We start from the raw sequence: 17,602 nt of genomic DNA, 5'->3' as shown, positions 1-17,602 counted from the left end.
TCTCTTTTCGGTGTTGCACTTTGTAGACGGTCCCTGCGCCCTCGTCTCACAGCTGGCTGACCATACAGACCAGAGTTAATGTCCAGACGCTCGTTTAGATGAAAATACGGTTGTAGCTCGTTGTCTTCCTCACTACGGTAGGAAAGAGCCGTCGTTTGTGTTTTAACAAGGTTTCATTATGAGTTATTGATCCGGGAAGTTCGAATCTGTGAATATATTTCCAACTTTACCGGACTAAATCCTACCACATAAGTCAGTTACGTATCATGTCAAACCGGCTGAGCTCGCTCGCTGTGCTGTAAGTTTCGTTCTTCTGTTTTGAGACGCTGCTGCTGTTTGAGAGGCTTTCACGTGAGATCATCGTGATGATGAGACTCCACCTGCGCGAACCGCGGACTCACTGAAGTTACTGTGAGTGACTACTGTGCACTCGGGCGGCTGTAATTAAAGGCAAGCTCGCTACGCTGACCGGGCCAGGGGCACAGAGGACACTGTGGCCGTACCATGAGTTTTTTTTTCACGGGGCATCAAGGCCAAAGTGCGGGGCAACGGCGGCCATGAAATTCCCACCCTGCATGCAGTTAATGCAGCTGTCTTTATACTTAAACGTCATCTGATCGGCCTGATGTGATCTATTTTGAGAACTCCGATCAAAACCGAAAGGGGCATTATCGGCCGATTGCGATCGGTTGCATATCGATCGGTGCATCTCTAGTTTCCCCTAGATTTTTTGTCGGTAACCTAGCAACACCTGGAAGAAAATTTTGAAAAAAACCCTTTTAAATGGTGACTTATGGTGAGATTTTTAAAAAAAAAAAATGCATTTTCAGAATTTCAGAATCCGAATCTAACACATGAGACAAAATAGTGTAGAAGTTGACATTGCTGCTTGAAAATATGTTAACCTTTTGAGCATTAGAGAACTTTTTTACCAATATATTTTTTTTATTATTATACATTTTTTATGGAAACAATCTGTTTCAGAAGTCAGAGGGCCACATTCATATAAAATAGAGGAAGCACTAAAATACAATTTAAAAAAACAAAAACAAAAAACGGTCTGTCTCATTTCTCCAGTTTACTAATACAATTTGCTGCTGGTTTGGAGTCACTGGGTCACATGGAAGATATCGAAAAAAAACTGCAATTATTTTGTATTGATATATTTTTAGTAATTTAATGACGGTCCCTAAATCAGTTTTCAGCGCGAGGCTCTGGAAGGTGAGCTAACCATCCTCCTGCTGCTAACACTGGGCGAACCTCAGTAAAGTCGCGGCTGGACCAGAGTGAATACCCGCCGAATATCCAACCTGAAACTAACTTCACACCGGTTCGATGAGTCGCCTGTTGCAGCTTTTGAATAGGATGATGAGAATTTCAGTCACTCAACTTAAACGGTGACTTGTAGAAATTAAACAATGGCAGTAATGACAATAATAATCGATTTCAAGATAACTTGGGGTGTAGTGCTTTCACTGTGTGCAACTTAAATTCGCCATTGGCCAGCAGTGGCGCTGATAATCAAGCAGCAGAATGCATATAGGGAAAACACTGACACATCAGATAACCTTTTGCAATGATTGCACAATCTTTGGTGGAGCTGTGCTTTGAATAAAGTTCCGTGGTGACAAATGAATGGAGTACTTGCTGAGTGACATTAAGACATGAATCAGAGGCACAAAAAACGTTGACAGTCGTGGCCGGTCATTATGTTTACCAATACCCGACCCGTGCCTTGCGCACACACATTTTTCCCATTTGTTTTGAAATATTATAGATCTGATAAAAAATAATGAGAAAATATATATATATATATATATATATATATATATATATATATATATATATATATATGGGGTACTTCCATTGGGGTAAGACATGCTCCGGCCAATAATTTGATTTTCTCACAGGCATGTATACTCGGACAATTGCAGGTGTCCGATTGCGTAGCATAGTCGAACTATGGCTGTAATCTGACTAAGCTGTACATGTAAACGTACTGATTGAGTCTACTCGCCATGTTTACATGGCTCCTGAGTGATACTTGGGAGCCATGTGCAGTAGGTTCAGTGAAGCAGCTGATCTCACTTTCCCAGGATGATGAGTCCAGACTAAGACAAGGCCTACCTCAGGCCATAGAGGAGACACCACATGTTCTCTGGTATTGGTGTATTCAGTGATTCATGCAGAGTTGTGAAGCATGGAGCTAAAAAAGTCTTTAGGGGTCAAAAAGTTAACTACATAAAAAAAGAAGGATTAAAAAAATTGTCCATTCATAATAACATTTTCTTGTGGCTTAAGGGATCTTTTCAGTTTTTTTCTCAGTTGATAGTCAATTCAGCGCAAAAGTGAAAACAAAAGTCGACCCTGTGTTGTGAACCAGGGGGCTTCACAACAGAGAGCCCAAAAAGGGTGATAAGCAAAATGCCAAGAGTGAGTACAAGAGGAGAGGGACAAGAGATCATAAGAGAGGGAAGATGGCATGTGTGATAAAGTTTTACAGTCTAGGGGTGTTTTGGAACAAAGAGCATCCTTGATGCTCTTTTGCTGATTACTAATTAACTAATGTGGATTTGTCATGCAGAATTTTATTACAGGTGCTTGGAAAGGGTGATATACAACCACAGGTTATGAAATTATTCCTGATCATTTCACAAGATTAAGATTTTATTGACCCTTTTCTGAGCCCATTCCACTCTCTCTACTGCTTGACATCATCTGAACTGGTAAGGGGGGAACTGACATTCTTTGTAACCTTTCAGAACTGATGATCCAACAAGTATGCCCACTTGATGCACTAATTGGCCAGGTGTGTGGAACTGTGATAGTTTTGAAACTCCGGCTCAAGCTCACTTTTTTCATTCTTTGAACTGACTGACTTTGAAGAAAGATGATTCGTTGTACAAACCCCTATGCCATTTATGCTGGGCCTAGTGCAGATTAGACTGGTTCTTGAGACTTTGAGAAGAAAAGTGCTAATTCTGTTAACACTGAATATGAATAATATTTTCTTGTTTGAAATAGTCATGGTTGATCACCTGCAGGTCTTTTTACAAGTGAAACATTTTAACATCTGTTTGTTTGTTATATATATGGTTATACATCAGCAGAGAAGCTACAAATAACAGTTGTCCCAATGTAAGAGAAGGTTCAATAAATATTTATTCTAATTTGTGGTAAGTCAAAATGTGTCACAGGTTTGTGTCAACACTATCAGATATGTATGAAAAAGCAATAAAATCAGGCACCAATGTGGTCAACTATGTTCCAGAAGATAGGGTCAAAAAAGCTGCTGTATATAAATGTGGTACTTTTAAAATATTTTTTACACATCTATTGCTGTGTCTATTGTCACAACCATGACATGTCAACACTCTCTCTTTGGCGCGCAGGTGGTCGAGTGGTTAGAGCGCATGCCATAAACGCAGCCGACCCCGGTTCGATTCCGACCGGAGGTCCTTTGCTGCATGTCACATCCCCCTCTTTCTATCTGTCTACTGCTTAATAAAGGTGTCTATGCCAAAAAAAATCTTAAAAAAAACAAACAAACCACTCTCTCTTCTGTATTTGAAGGATTACTGTAAATTATGACATAAATGTATGCATTTTAGAAAGAAGCCAGAAGCAGCAAACAAACAGAAAGAAAACAAGATGGCTCCTGTATACAACTCCTGAGTTTCTTGCAAAAAAGTGTGTTTTTGTTACCACTGTCAGATGTCACCACCCTCAGATTTGCTGTCTGACGGTAGTGAAACATAAGCCCCATCCACACTGCCCTTTGAGTGCGAGGGATCCTGCGCCAATTCTCCGCACCCAATTCCTCCGGTGTGAAAGTTTCAGATGTGGTGATAGGTCAAATCCCGCTGCACCTCTGGAGGTAGTATCAGAGGCGCACCGTACCTGTGTGAAGGGAAAAGCTGCGCGGAGTGGGGGTGTGTCGATCTGATGGTGTTCAAAGTGTGAGGACTAAACAGATCCTTCACTCAACAACATAAAGAGAAATGTCCCACAAAGCAACGTTACAGGATCAAACAACAGTAATGTGGTAACTGGTAGTGTCTTTGGCAACTTATGAGGAAAACATACCGCTGTTATACGCGGAGAAGTGTCTGTCATCCTGTCTGTCCTCCTGACTGTCACATTTCTGCCTGAAAAACAGCTTCTGTCCCGACAAAGTGTTTTTGTTGGAAATAAAGCACGGCGACGGTCAGCCCTCCCAACCGAGACTTCAGTGAACTTTCCCCACGAGTGACAGAGACAGACAGCGTCCAGTTTACTGATGGTGATTATGTAACAAAGTAATTTAAAGCGAAAAATATAACTTCATCACTTTCCAGGATGTTTGGTGGGTCAGGATCTCAATCACAACACATTATAACAGCATCTATATGATTATAATATGTCAGCGGGTTCACGTTTAGATTAACAGTTAGCAACAGGGGAAACACCTTGAAAAAAACACACAGACGACGTCATCATCATGACAGGTACCGTCACGCTTCTTTTGGATCTGCAGTGCTGGCTTTCTGTGTGAGTTTCACACTGGAGCGACTTGGTTCTGTGTAAACAAACAACGGTGGAGAATTGGCGAACTGGTGCTGCAGCAATAATGCAGCGACTCTGTGTGAAAATGCTTATAGTTTGATAGTGTAAAAACAGCCAAATCACCCTTAAATATGATTTAGGATCACAATAAACAGTAATATGGCTTGAAGTATTTAATGTTAAACTTTTTATTTGTAATTTACATGATTTCTCCTATCTTTCTACCACAAACAGGCCTACGTATCCCCAACATGAATGTGACTCCCAGTGACTAACACTATTAATTTAGTTGCACCATTACATGGCGGCCTATGCCACTAGTGTATGGATGTGTGTGTCTGTGAGAATGGGTGAATGATGTCTTATATTATAGAGTGCTTTGAGTGGTCACTAGGGCTAGAAATGTGCTTTTAAAGTTAGATCTATTTTCCATTTACTTATTTTTGAAACGGGTGAAGTCATCTCCTGCTGACCATGCATGTTTTCTTGCAAGCAGCCTTCTTCTTCTCAATGCTGATTACACTATTACACAACCAGCAAGGCTGTGTATCATATCACATGCTGACCAACCTGCGAAACTTGAAATATCTCGGTGGGTATGTAGGGCCTTTGAATTGAGTCTAAATCCTCTGCTAATTTTTTCTCATCCTGCATTAGGGCAGGCAAGCCTTGCTTTGGTTGCTGGGTGTTTATGGGGAGCAAGTGTCGGGTGCCCCCTACACGTTGGAGGTGTTCATTGATGGAGTTAGGAGTGAAGCCTCTCTGGGAGTCAAGATGGAGCTGCTGACGACCACCATGAGGCTGTTTGTGTGCCGGCCTGCTGAGACACAAGACATGCTTGGAAGACTGCTGCACTACTGCATAGGTGTGTGTGTGTGTGTGTGTGTGTGTGTGTGAGTGTGAGTGTGAGTGTGTGTGTGTGTGTGTGTTTGGAGAGAGGAGGGAAGAAAAAAGACAGAGATGACATTGTAGCATTCTTGTGTTTTCCAGAGGAGGAGACAGACATGTGTGTCCATGACCAAGCGCTTCTGTACTACCACCTGTTGCATTGTGGGATAGAAGAGACACGAAAGGTCCTCCAGGGTCGGAGGTCGGACCCTTCCCTTGGTGTTCTGATTGGTCGCCCTGCAGAGCCCATCAGCCAGTGGGCCTGCAGCTTCAACACTCTGGAGCCTCTGAAGCAGTGCAGCATAGAGACAGAGTCAGCCAGCAGAGGAAGCCCTGAACATCTCACCTGTGACCCCAAGTCAAACCCTGACCTCTCAGATACAATTAACTGTAGCCGAGTTGAGAAAGTTCATTCAGGTGAGTGAAGACTTTACCATTCATATTATTATTGTTATTAGAGCCCAACACTGACCAGTACAGTGCGAGGACCTATTGTAATCACTCGGATTATTTATTATTATTATTATTTTTAATTTAGTGATGCAACACAAGACAAGTGAGAGACTTGGATGAGCGACGCATGTGTGAAGTCCAAAAAATAAACTAGATCAATGAGTGGGCGTAGTGTGGTACCACACCCCTGTTAGAACGTACAAGCATGTGCAGGCACAAACACACTCTTAAGACATAGTAACCAAAATTCTACCCTCAGAAGTCATTACAAATCTTTGCTTAACACAATCATATAAACTGTGTGTGTGTGTGTGTGTGTGTGTGTGTGTGTGTGTGTGAGAGTGAGTGTGTGTGTGTTAGTTCTGTCAGAAGCAGAAAAAGGGGGGAAGGATTTTGGAAGGTACTTGAATAGCTGATTTACAATTAATATTTAATAGATTAAGCTAAATATCTGTTAAGATGGGCTTCTCCGCCACATACTATACAGCGTGGTCTGCCTTTGGGAGGGGAAGGAGGTTTCTCTGCATCAGCTATGTGCTCCGCCAGTAAGTGGTATTTGAGACTCGACATACTCTGGTGCTAAATCATTACATATCAACAGTTAATGTAAAATACTTTGTTCTTTGAGAGAACCATCTGGCAGGGCTTCGAAGCTCAACTTGTCATTCCAAAGACCCTTTTCTTTATCCATTTCTGCTCAAGGAAGTTTCTTTCTGCAGCCATCCAAAACATGACTGCTGCATCACTTCCTGATTTCCCAAACTAGGGAAAACGAAGGATTTGGCACTGTTGTGTGCTGTATTAGTGTGTTTTGTGTATGTTGCTGGTGTGCTGTGTCTTTTGTTTGTATATATCCCAGGACCAAACAAAATGAATCACTTGCTGGCGGGCAGCGGAGAATGATCCACGGGGGTGTTCCCCTTGGGAGCATTACGTCACATGAAAACTATGAATAACACCAGAATGTGTGTAATAACTGAATGGGTCTGAATACTTTCTTAAAGCAACAGTATGTGCAAATTGGTATCTTTGATTTGGTGCCCCCCATAGTTTCTGAGAGCAACACGACTGTCTTAAATACAAATGGCAGGTTTCTATAACAATTTGTCGGATGTAATGAAACTTTCCTACAAAAAAAACTCGGCAGGATATAACAACGTTATGTTTTAAAAACTGTCTTGAAGTAATGCCATGAGGCATTAAAACTTTGCGCAAGAGTTGCACACAGCTCTGAACAGTAACAGCAGGTAAGGCTGACGTAACCTGAACCAGAGACTGATGGTAGCATGTTATCAGATAAAACTCTGTCCAAATTATGATCAAAAACCACTGGGATGACAACTTTACCAACACAGCCTAACATCAATCAAAGTGCAACAACACAAAACATACAACTTAGCATATTGGCTAATATTATTGACTATTCAATAGCAACAAGCTCATCCCAGTTTGTTTTTTTTATTTGTTGTTTTCCCCCAAGGTTAAGATACCTTTCTGAGAGTGCCTTACCATTTTGAATCACAAATGTCTTCCTCTGGCACCCTGTCCTAACTCTCTATCTCCCTTCTACTTCAACCTTATCTTCCCTTTCTGTGTGCCTCTCTCCCTCTCCCCTCTCTCTGCTTCCCCTTGTTCTTTGTCTCCTTGTGCTTCCACCTCACCTCCAGGCTCATACAGTGCCAACCAATACACAGACTCCTCTGCTGATGTCCTGCCTTCAACCGCTGAGGTCCCTCTCAGTTTGTCCCTCTCCCCAGCTCTCAGCCCAGAGGAGTTCGAGCGGTTGTGGCTGCAGCGACAATCTATGCATGCTGAACAAGGTAACTGAATGGAAGGAGATTATTTCATGCTGTAAGCTTCTTCTTCATGGGACAGGAATTGGGGTTGACCAGACGGGCCTGCCTACAACACTGTAAAACCAGCATTTAAATGAAACCTATGATAACCTAAATGTAGAGTTGCAACATTTAGAGGTTTTACAGAAACATTCTTTGCGAATACTTATTCTGGCAATTGGGTGGAAGATGTTATTATTTTAACAAAAACCTTTTAGATAAGCGTTACTATGACTTTGTTACTGCTAAAAGAGATACATTGCTGACAGCAATAGAATTTAGGATCATGTATTATTAAAGTAACGCCTAGGGCTGCCCCCAAATAGTTGACCAAGCACTGGTCGACCAAAAACTCCTTAGCCGACCAAAATTTCATTGGTCGATTCATCGCAGGAAAAAAACTAAAAAGCATTTGGAGCCGTGTCTTGTCAAAATTAAGTCAAAATCTATGTGACTGGTGGCTGGCCTGTGTATAAAAGGCTGGAGGGCTTCTAATTTGAAGGGCCAGATACAGGAAGTCGTGACACTTACTCACTGTCAGTGTTTATTTTTTAACACGGCAGGTCCCTTCAGCATCGCGGTTAGACAGTTAACAATAAATAGCCAACCATGTTGGGAAAGACGTCTAAAATATGGGATCATTTTGAAAAGAAGAAAGATGACCCCAAGAAGGTGACATGCAAACTTTGTAAGAAAACCTTCGCCTATCACTCCTCCACCATGAACATGATGTAGCACCTTAAACATGTAAGTAGCCTAGCTACCTGCCCATGGCGGCCCGAACGTTTGAAAGCAGAGATAAATACATTTTATTATTGTTATATGCACTAGTATTAGACTGTTCGTGTGTACTGGGGAAGCTAAATTATCCAGCTCTCTGTGTTTTACTTATTGTGTAAATCTCTCTACAGGCGCATCCACTTTACTGCAGAGATGACACACACATATATATGATATATATGCGTCGATTAGTCGACTAATCGCTCTAAATGACAACCACAGATCAGAATGGCAGCAGATCAGAAATGTATTTGGCCCGAAACCATTCAATGCTTTATAAACCAACAACAGGACTTTGAAATCTATTCTTTAAAAGACAGGAAGCCAGTGTAAAGATCTAAGAACTGGAGTGATGTGATCTACTTTTTTGGTTCTTGTTAGGACTCGAGCAGCAGCGTTCTGAATCAGCTGCATCAGTCTGATGGAGTTTTTAGGGAGTCCTGTAAGGACACCATTACAGTAGTCGAGTCTGCTGAAGATAAATGCGTGAACAAGTTTCTCCAAATCCTGCCGAGACATAAGCCCTCTTATCCTGGATATATTCTTAAGGTGATAGTAGGCTGACTTTGTAACTGTCTTAATATGGCTGCTGAAATTCATGTCTGAGTCCATAATTACACCGAGGTTTCTGACTTGGTCTGTAGTTTTCAACATCACAGACTGAAGCTGAGCAGAGACTTTAAGTCGTTCTTCCTTGGATCCAAAAACAATTATTTCAGTCTTATCTTTGTTTAACTGAAGAAAACTCTGAGACATCCAATCATTGATTTGTTCAATGTATCTACTCAGGGTATGTATGGGATTATAGTCCCCTGGTGAGATGGTTATATACATTTGTGTGTCATCTGAATAACTATGGTAGCAAATTTCATTGTTTTCCATTATCTGAGCTAGAGGGAGCATGTAAATGTTGAATAGTACACTAGTAGAGGCCCCAGAATGGAGCCCTGGGGTACCCCGCTTGTCATTTTCATCCGTTCAGATGTGTAATCACCAATAGACACAAAGTAGTCCAGTAGTATATTATGGTCGGCTGTGTCAAACGCAGCACTGTTGCGACTGGGGGGGACTCCTCCTTGGGGGGGCGAAGATGGCAGCAAGGACTCCTCCTCCTGGCACAGCTGACTTGTCTGTTTGAAGCTTATCTCAGGCACAAGTATTTCTCCTTCCAAGGGCTGTCTTATCAGTTGTTTTGGTTTGTCTTGGCTGCTGTCCTTGAAGGGAGGAACTGGTGTGTGGTGCACTGAGTAGAATATGTTACCCCAGCACCTAACATGCATGGAGAATGAAAACCTGTGTGTGTGATCTCCATGCTCCTCCCCTGTCCCTGCACTCTCTGCCCTTTTATCACCTCCTCCACTCCACCAGAGCACCCATTACACTCAGGTGTGTTCAGGTAGAGAGGGAGGAGGGTGCCATGAGAAACACACCTGTGCACACAGAGAGAGAGAGAGACACACAATAGAAGACACAGCAGAGGCACAAGTAACTGACCCCACCTTAAAATAGTGAGTGGGGGTGCGCTGTGAATATCATTCACACATTACAGACTATAACAGCGCATGTCAGCCAAGACATTTTCTCAACCTCTAATGTGCCGGATCATGATGTTAAAAGACTTTAAAAAAGAAAAAAAGCCAGTGCATTAAAATCTGATGTGTTTACGCATTTGATTTATAAACACCAGAGGATTGTGGTCAGTGTAAATGACAATGGGCGCACTAGCAGAGCTGACATAAACCTCATTACTTGTGCAAAAATTGGATCACTGCTCAGTTTGTGTTTCTTTAGGCAAACCAAACACAGAGAAAAATGTCACCAGCGCTTTGACAACAGTTGTTGCTATGATTTTATGCATGTGAATGGCTTCAGAAAACCAAGTTGCTGAGCACATATTGGTCAAACAAACTTGTTCCCCGCTAGCAAGTTAGCAAGCACACCGTCTTGCAGAAAGTAACAGGTGAACATTTTCTCAATTTCATCCACTGGAACGACAGCATCAAAACAAGGCGCTAGCAACAAATCATGTTTTTCACTCAACATTAAGCTGATCCTGTGATTTGCACACTTTAGAGCTAAGCTCTTCAGCAGAAGAGGAAGCTGAAGCTACAGGGGTGACTACTGATGGAGACGGAGCTGGAGGAGAGACTACTGGCAGGGAAGCCAGACAGTTAGGATTAGCCATGAACCTGTCAGCCAATTCCACTTCGCCCTCATCAAGCAAACCTTGCTTCTGTCTCATAGACATCGCAGGAATGACAGGGCAAACTGTGAAGACCTCTTGGAACCTCTGCTGCAGGTCTGAGTGCTCAGAAAGAGGAACAGCAGTGACTTCAGGATTTAATAACAATTTACCCTCAGCCAAATCGTTGCCCAAATGAAAGACACCCTGTTAAAGGGTAACTGCAATTTAAGCTTCTTCAAACAAATCTGTCTTTCGACCTCAATAGTCAAGCTCTTCTTATGTTATCGCCAAACGACGCATTTCAAGTTTTAACTCCTTCCAACGAATCTGAACCTCTGGGTCTTCCATTCCCACAGGTGAACTCATTTTGACAACACTGGTGTCACAAGGCACCATAAGAGGAAAAAGAATGAGCTGGCAAAAACACACCGCCCGAATATATGTCACAGCACACACAAAAACTAGATGGGCAGCAGCACAAAAAAAATAAATAAATCAGTGGCATCCACAAAGGTGTTAACAAAAAACACACGAAAAAGTAGGCAATGTGAGGTAATGCAAACAGTACAAAGTATCAAAGCAACCCTCTCCCTGTGTCAAGCAACACTTCAATTAATAGCAGGAGAGGAAAAAAAATACTGATGCTAACTGTGCCAAAGACACAAAATGCACAGCTACACACTGAGGAAAAAACCAAGAAGAAAAAATAATTTTTAGAAAAAATCGTCTCCCCTCAAGTGATTTCTTTCATGAGCGACAATCATATTTTCGAACAGTTTCAGTCTTGTTTCCACTCCCTTCACAGCACTGAGACTGCACTGGTCAAGATCGCCAATGACTTACTGCTTGCAGCTGACACAGGCCTGTATTCAGTATTAATTCTCCTTGACCTCAGCGCATCTTTTGACACAGTGGACTATAATGTCTTAATCAGCCATCCGAAGAATTATGTTGGTATCAGTGATGTGGCTCTGGATTGGTTCATGTCCTGTCTGTCCAACGTGTCATTCTCTGTAATGCTTGGAGAAGCCTCCTCTTCTTGTGCCCTTCTCTTCTGTGGGGTCCCTCAGGGGTCTATTTTGGGCCCCCTATTCACTGTTTGCATGCTACCCCTGGGGCAAATCATGCGTAGACACAACATTGATTTTCATTGCTATGCAGATGATACGTAGTCTTTTGACTTTGACTCAGAGTTAGGCTCAGGTGACTTAAGTTGTGCAGTCCTGCTTTGCCCAACTGAGACAGCTAACGAAGATCAGGTCATTCCTGTCCTCTGCAGACTTAGAAAAGGTTGTCCACGCTTTTATCGCCCCCAGACTGGACTACTGTAACTGACTTTATTCTGGTATCAGCAGGCGAAACATCCAAAGACTGCAGCTGATACAAAACGCTGCTACTAGGTTTTTAACACATACTAAGATATGTGACCACATTACACCAATTCTTGCTAGCCTTCAATGGTTACCTATACGTTTAAGAACTGATTTTAAGATTTTACTGCTTGTTTTTAAATCCTTGTGATCTGCTGACTCTTTATGAGCCTGATCGCCACCTGAGATCCTCCAGCAGGGCCCTCCTAATGGTTCCAAAATCTCGACTTGTCACTAAAGATTAAACCCAGGACTGTTTTTAGACCAAACTGTGTTTTTAACATTCCTTTAGAAAGACATGATGAGCGCACGTTCAACATGCGCTCTCTTTTAAACAATTCCTTTATCATAAATGATGTAATTTTAGATAACAACTTAGACAGCATTCTCCTTACAGAGACATGGCTCGGCACTGATGCACCTGTTGTTCTCACTGAGGCTTCTCCACCAAATTTTAACTTTTTTTTCTACTAGAGGGGGACAAAAAGGAGGCGGAACTGCTTCAAACACCAAAGACACCATGTTGTCAAATGAATTCTTTTTTAACACACATTTATCATTTGAGTATCATGTCTGTTTTTAGCAGCCCCCCCCCCATCCTCTGTATGACAGTCTACAGACCACCCCGCTATTCCACCTCTTTTAACAGTAGATTGTCAGAACTACTATCAATTACACATAGCAATTATAACAGAATATTAATAACCGGTGATTTTAATTTACACATAGAAAATCCCTTAGATCCAATGTCGAGAGAATTTTTAAACCTTCTTCTTTGCCTAGATTGTAATCAACATGTCACACAGCCAACCCACCACAGGGGGTGCACTCTGGACCTGGTCATAACCTATGGCCTGTCCATTGGTGCGCACTCTGTTGTGGACCTGGCTGTGTCTGACCACTTTTGTGTGTTTTTTACAAACACCAGTTTTAACCAGCGGGAGGCCCCAGTGAGAACAGTGAGGAAACGCTACCTAACTTCTGAAGTGGCTGCAAATTTTATCCAGATTTTACAGAGCACTCCCGCAGAAATTTTCCAGCACCATGTGATTTTAATGTCGACAGTTTTAATCATAAAATAAAATCAACGTTGGACTAAGTGGCTCCACTTTTAATAAAAACAATTAATACAAGACCTACACCCCCGTGGAGAAATACAGAAATTAAAAAGCTTCACCCTAACCCTGACCACTTCAGAAGTAAAATCAATGACATCAGATCGAGTCTTTTACCTCAACAGATTTTAAATGTCGACACACCTGGATCATTGATTTTACCCGAGGAAACACTGGAGAGTTTTGCCCTGGTTGATGCGGGGACACTTGGTCGAGTCTTCTCCCAAGTAAAGCCCACAACCTGCCTATTAGACCCAATTCCCACACATGTTTGTAAAACACTTTGTGGATTCTTTGAGGATCAGCTGTTATACATGGTGAATTGCTCTCTTCAGACGGGGGTCTTCCCCGCCTCCTTTAAAACGGCGGTGGTGAAGCCCCTTCTGAAGAAGAGCAACTTAGATCCCAACATCTTTGATAATTATCGGCCTGTATTCAACTTACCATTTTTAAGTAAAATTTTGGAAAAACTTGTTTTTAATCAAGTAAACTATTTTTTTAATCGCAAACAACATTTTAGAGAAGTAGTCTGGTTTTAGGACGAACCACAGTACAGAGAAAGCCCTTTTAAAGATTTTAAACAACATCAGGTGCAACTTAGATAACCATAAACTCACAGTCTTGGTACTACTGGATCTAACCGCCGCCTTCAATACAGTAGACCATCACATTTTATTAAATAGACTGAAGAACCTGGTCGGCCTCTCTGGTACTGTTCTTAACTGGTTCGTCTCTTACCTCACAGACCGACACTTCTTTGTAAGTATGGATACATATTCCTCAGAAACCCACAAAATAAAGTTTGGGGTTCCCCAAGGGTCAATTTTAGGTCCAACTCTTTTTAATCTTTACTTGGGGACGTCATCAGGAGGCATGGCATCAGCTTTCGTAGTTGTGCTGACGATACGCAACTGTACATCGCCGTGTCTCCTGATGACACAGGGCCTATTGATGTCCTTGATGTCCTTTTTAACTGCATTTTAGATATCAAGACATGGATGGCAGCAAATTTCATACAGCTCAACCAGGACAAAACAGAGGTTTTACTCATTGGTCCTGAAGGCAAGAAAGATAAACTTTTACCAAAGTTAAAGGATTTTAAACCATCACAATCTGTAAAAGTTCTGGGTGAGATTTTTGACTCTGACCTCAGTTTTATTCCACACATCAAAAATATAACAAAGATAGTTTTTTACCATCTTAAGAATATAGCCAGAGTCCGCCCGTTTCTCTCTCAGGCCAGCACGGAGGTGCTGATGCATGCTTTTATCTCTTGTTGTTTAGACTACTGTAATGCCCTGCTCTCTGGCCTTCCCAAAAAGAGCATTTCGGGCGCGCAGGTGGACGAGTGGTTAGAGCGCATGCCACATACGCAGCCGACCCCGGTTCGATTCTGGCCGGAGGTCCTTTGCTGCATGTCACATCCCCCTCTCTCTCCTGTATTTCCTATCTGTCTACTGCTTAATAAAGGTGTCTTTGCCAGAAAAAAATCTTTAAAAAAAAAAGAGCATTTCGAATTATAATTATTACAAAACTCAGCTGCACGAGTGCTGACGAGGACCAGAGGGCGGGAGCACAGTACACCGGTTTCAAAGTCGCTGCTTTAATCTCTCACGTTTTTAGCCTCTATGCTTTTATGTTTTTGTCTCTCGTGTTTTTAGCCTTTATGCTTTTGTGTTTTCGTCCCTCATGTTTTTAAGTCTCTATGCTTTTATGTTTTTGTCTCTCGTGTTTTTAGCCTCTATGCTTTTATGTTTTAGCCCCTCATGTTTTTTAGCCTCTATGCTTTTATGTTTTCGTCTCTTGTGTTTTTAGCTTCTATGCTTTTATGTTTTAGTCCCTCGTGTTTTTAGCCTTTATGCTTTTATGTTTTAGTCCCTCTTTGTATATATATACAAATATACATATACATATATACATACACACATATATATATATATATATACATACATATATATATATACATATAAACATACATATATATATACATACATATATATATGTATATGTGTATATATATATGTATATATATATATATATATATATATATATATATATATACATATATATATATATATATATATATATATATATATATATATATATATATATATATATATTTTTTTTTATATATATATTTATATATATATTTATTATAGAATATGAATACTCCAGTCAGTCAGCAGACATACAGTTGCTTCTGCTGTAGCAGTGTGATTTTAGATCAAACTACCTTGCTTTGCAGGACCCGCTTTACTCATCATGCCCATTAAGAAATTTGCATGTGCAGTTCTCACCAAAGATTTTACAGAGGCCTGATATCTCATTCCTTGTAAAACAAAGCATTCAAGACACAGTGTCAAAAGTAATGCTGCAGCAATGCACAGTATGAGAAAATGTATTTGTTTTTTGAAAATTTAAGTATGTAAACCTATTCTATTAGGACCCCCGAATAAAAGTATTAACCTGAAAATTAGCATGATATGACCTCTTTAATTAGACTGGTATGATGCACCAGTACGGTGCTTTTGTGCATCCCTCTGGTTCTAGTGCATCTGACAAATTACTTTTACATACTGTACATTGGCCATTTTCTTTTACCTCTTTTATTGCAGCCACTCTCAAGTTTTGTTTTTCTGAGCACCCTTCCAGGTTGAGACATACTTCTTAGAGAGTTTCAACCTGTCCAAAAAGTTTCTATACTTTGTCCTCTAACTCCTGTTGTGTCTCCAACAAAGCGCTAGCCGCATCTGCTAGCTCTTTCAAAGTTTGGTTATGTGAGTCCAGTCCAGTTATATATGGGCTTACTTTTTTAAATTTTTTGCGGTCATGTCTAAAATTTAACCTTAAAATCTACACAAGCTACTGGTGAGTACGTCACCCATCATCAGGAGTGTTTATTGGTGTGGTGTGGTGTGGTGTGGTGCAGTGCATTCTGGTTGTTGTAGGTTTTCTACCTTTTGAGCAGAAGGGAATACCATAGCCCCTTTTTTCTGTTTTCTCTGCTCATGTAGGACAAATTTTGTGTCTTTCTACTATAAAGACAGCCCAGTTTTAAACAAGAGCACATACCAAAATACTTTAAGTACATATTTCAGATAATTCAAGGTATTTATATTTTCTGTTCCAACCACTTGGTACAATGCTTAATTTTGACATCAATATTTCTGACTTTCTCTTGTTTTGTTGTGTCTAGGTGCTGAGCAAATGGAAGTGGAGAAAGATTATGTGTGCTTAAAAGAATGGGTCCTGAGCACTGCAGTACCTCACTGTTCCACACAAAGCCTTCAGGCTGCGATGCAGCTGGTCAACATCCAGACGCTGGCATTCACACCACCACACACACTTCCCTGGAGGGTCTATCTATACACACATACCCAGCATGAGCACTCTGGTGACACACCCCACAGCACACTCATATTGGGGGAGCTGCTATACACTGGAGAGGCAAGTCAGAGAACAGTAGTAAATAAAGGCATGTGTGAGGGAAATTTGCTGAGAAAAGAGGGAGGTGAGAAGGACGTAAAAGTGACTCTTAAACAGCAACCAAGAGATGACAAAGCTCTGAAGGGGTTTCTCTCAATCCTTACCACAGTACTGTACACATTGTCTTCGGAGAAAAATTAAAACACGTGATGTTTTTTTTCTGGAAGTGAGTAAAACAAAAAAGCAAAGCTTTATTAACTTATTAATGCTATTTTTCTGTTTTAAACACAGCTGTTTGCAGGATGCACAGCAGCAAGGGAATTATGAAGATGGTGAAACAAAATGATCTATACCACAAGACTGCAGAGAAGCTTCTTTTCTCAGGCTATGAGCATACTCAATTAATCCTCAGCAAATGTAAATTCTGACAAAGATGCTCAATGGCTGAACTTATTATATTATTATTATAACCATAACTGGGCATTTAATCTCCACTTTTCCGTTATTGTCCCAATAGAAACACTGTCTATGAAGAAAATAATAACCTTACTCTTTCACAAGATGTGTAGAACTCAACAAGGCCGTCAAGCTGAAAGGTACAATAGATGAGGTTTTTATTTTTGAGTATGTACCAGTTCGCTATAGTCAGGGGCTCCAAGTCTTGCCTTAGGTTAAGGATTACAGATTTACAGATTTTTGTACATTGTAGGCCATCATGATAATAAGCTGGCTGAAGGTAAATACAAACACAATTTCATGAGCTGTCTCAAAATAAAAAACAATATGATCCCTTATATTGTAACGGGTTTGTGTCTTTTTTAATGTGTTAGTAGGTCTGTTGTTTTTGGCCTCTGCGTTCCTGTACTGTATGCAGCTTGTTTTGAATGACTGAATGAATTTTCTGAAGAAAATGCATGTGAGAGCTTGAAGTTGTTAGCTGCATCTGCATCTCCCAGTGTATTTGTGTATCTGTAAGTAAAGTATGTATCTATATGTATTTATCTT

General features: G+C 41.0%; 1 protein-coding gene across 1 annotated transcript in view; it reads left to right on the top strand.

The window, feature by feature from the left end:
• Window positions 1-17,391, top strand: part of ap4b1 (adaptor related protein complex 4 subunit beta 1) — a 33,288-nt gene extending 15,897 nt beyond the window's left edge. Inside the window, exons 8-11 of the mRNA XM_030422696.1 lie at window positions 5,203-5,410; window positions 5,536-5,850; window positions 7,554-7,706; window positions 16,368-17,391. Coding sequence (XP_030278556.1) covers window positions 5,203-5,410; window positions 5,536-5,850; window positions 7,554-7,706; window positions 16,368-16,798 — 1,107 coding nt within the window. The 3' untranslated portion in view covers window positions 16,799-17,391. The remainder of the gene's footprint in view (window positions 1-5,202; window positions 5,411-5,535; window positions 5,851-7,553; window positions 7,707-16,367) is intronic.
• Window positions 17,392-17,602: the final 211 nt, after the last annotated feature.

Source organism: Sparus aurata, chromosome 7 (assembly GCF_900880675.1).
Source record: "Sparus aurata chromosome 7, fSpaAur1.1, whole genome shotgun sequence".
Lineage (NCBI taxonomy): Eukaryota > Metazoa > Chordata > Actinopteri > Spariformes > Sparidae > Sparus > Sparus aurata.
This window is presented reverse-complemented; position numbering and strand designations above follow the sequence as displayed.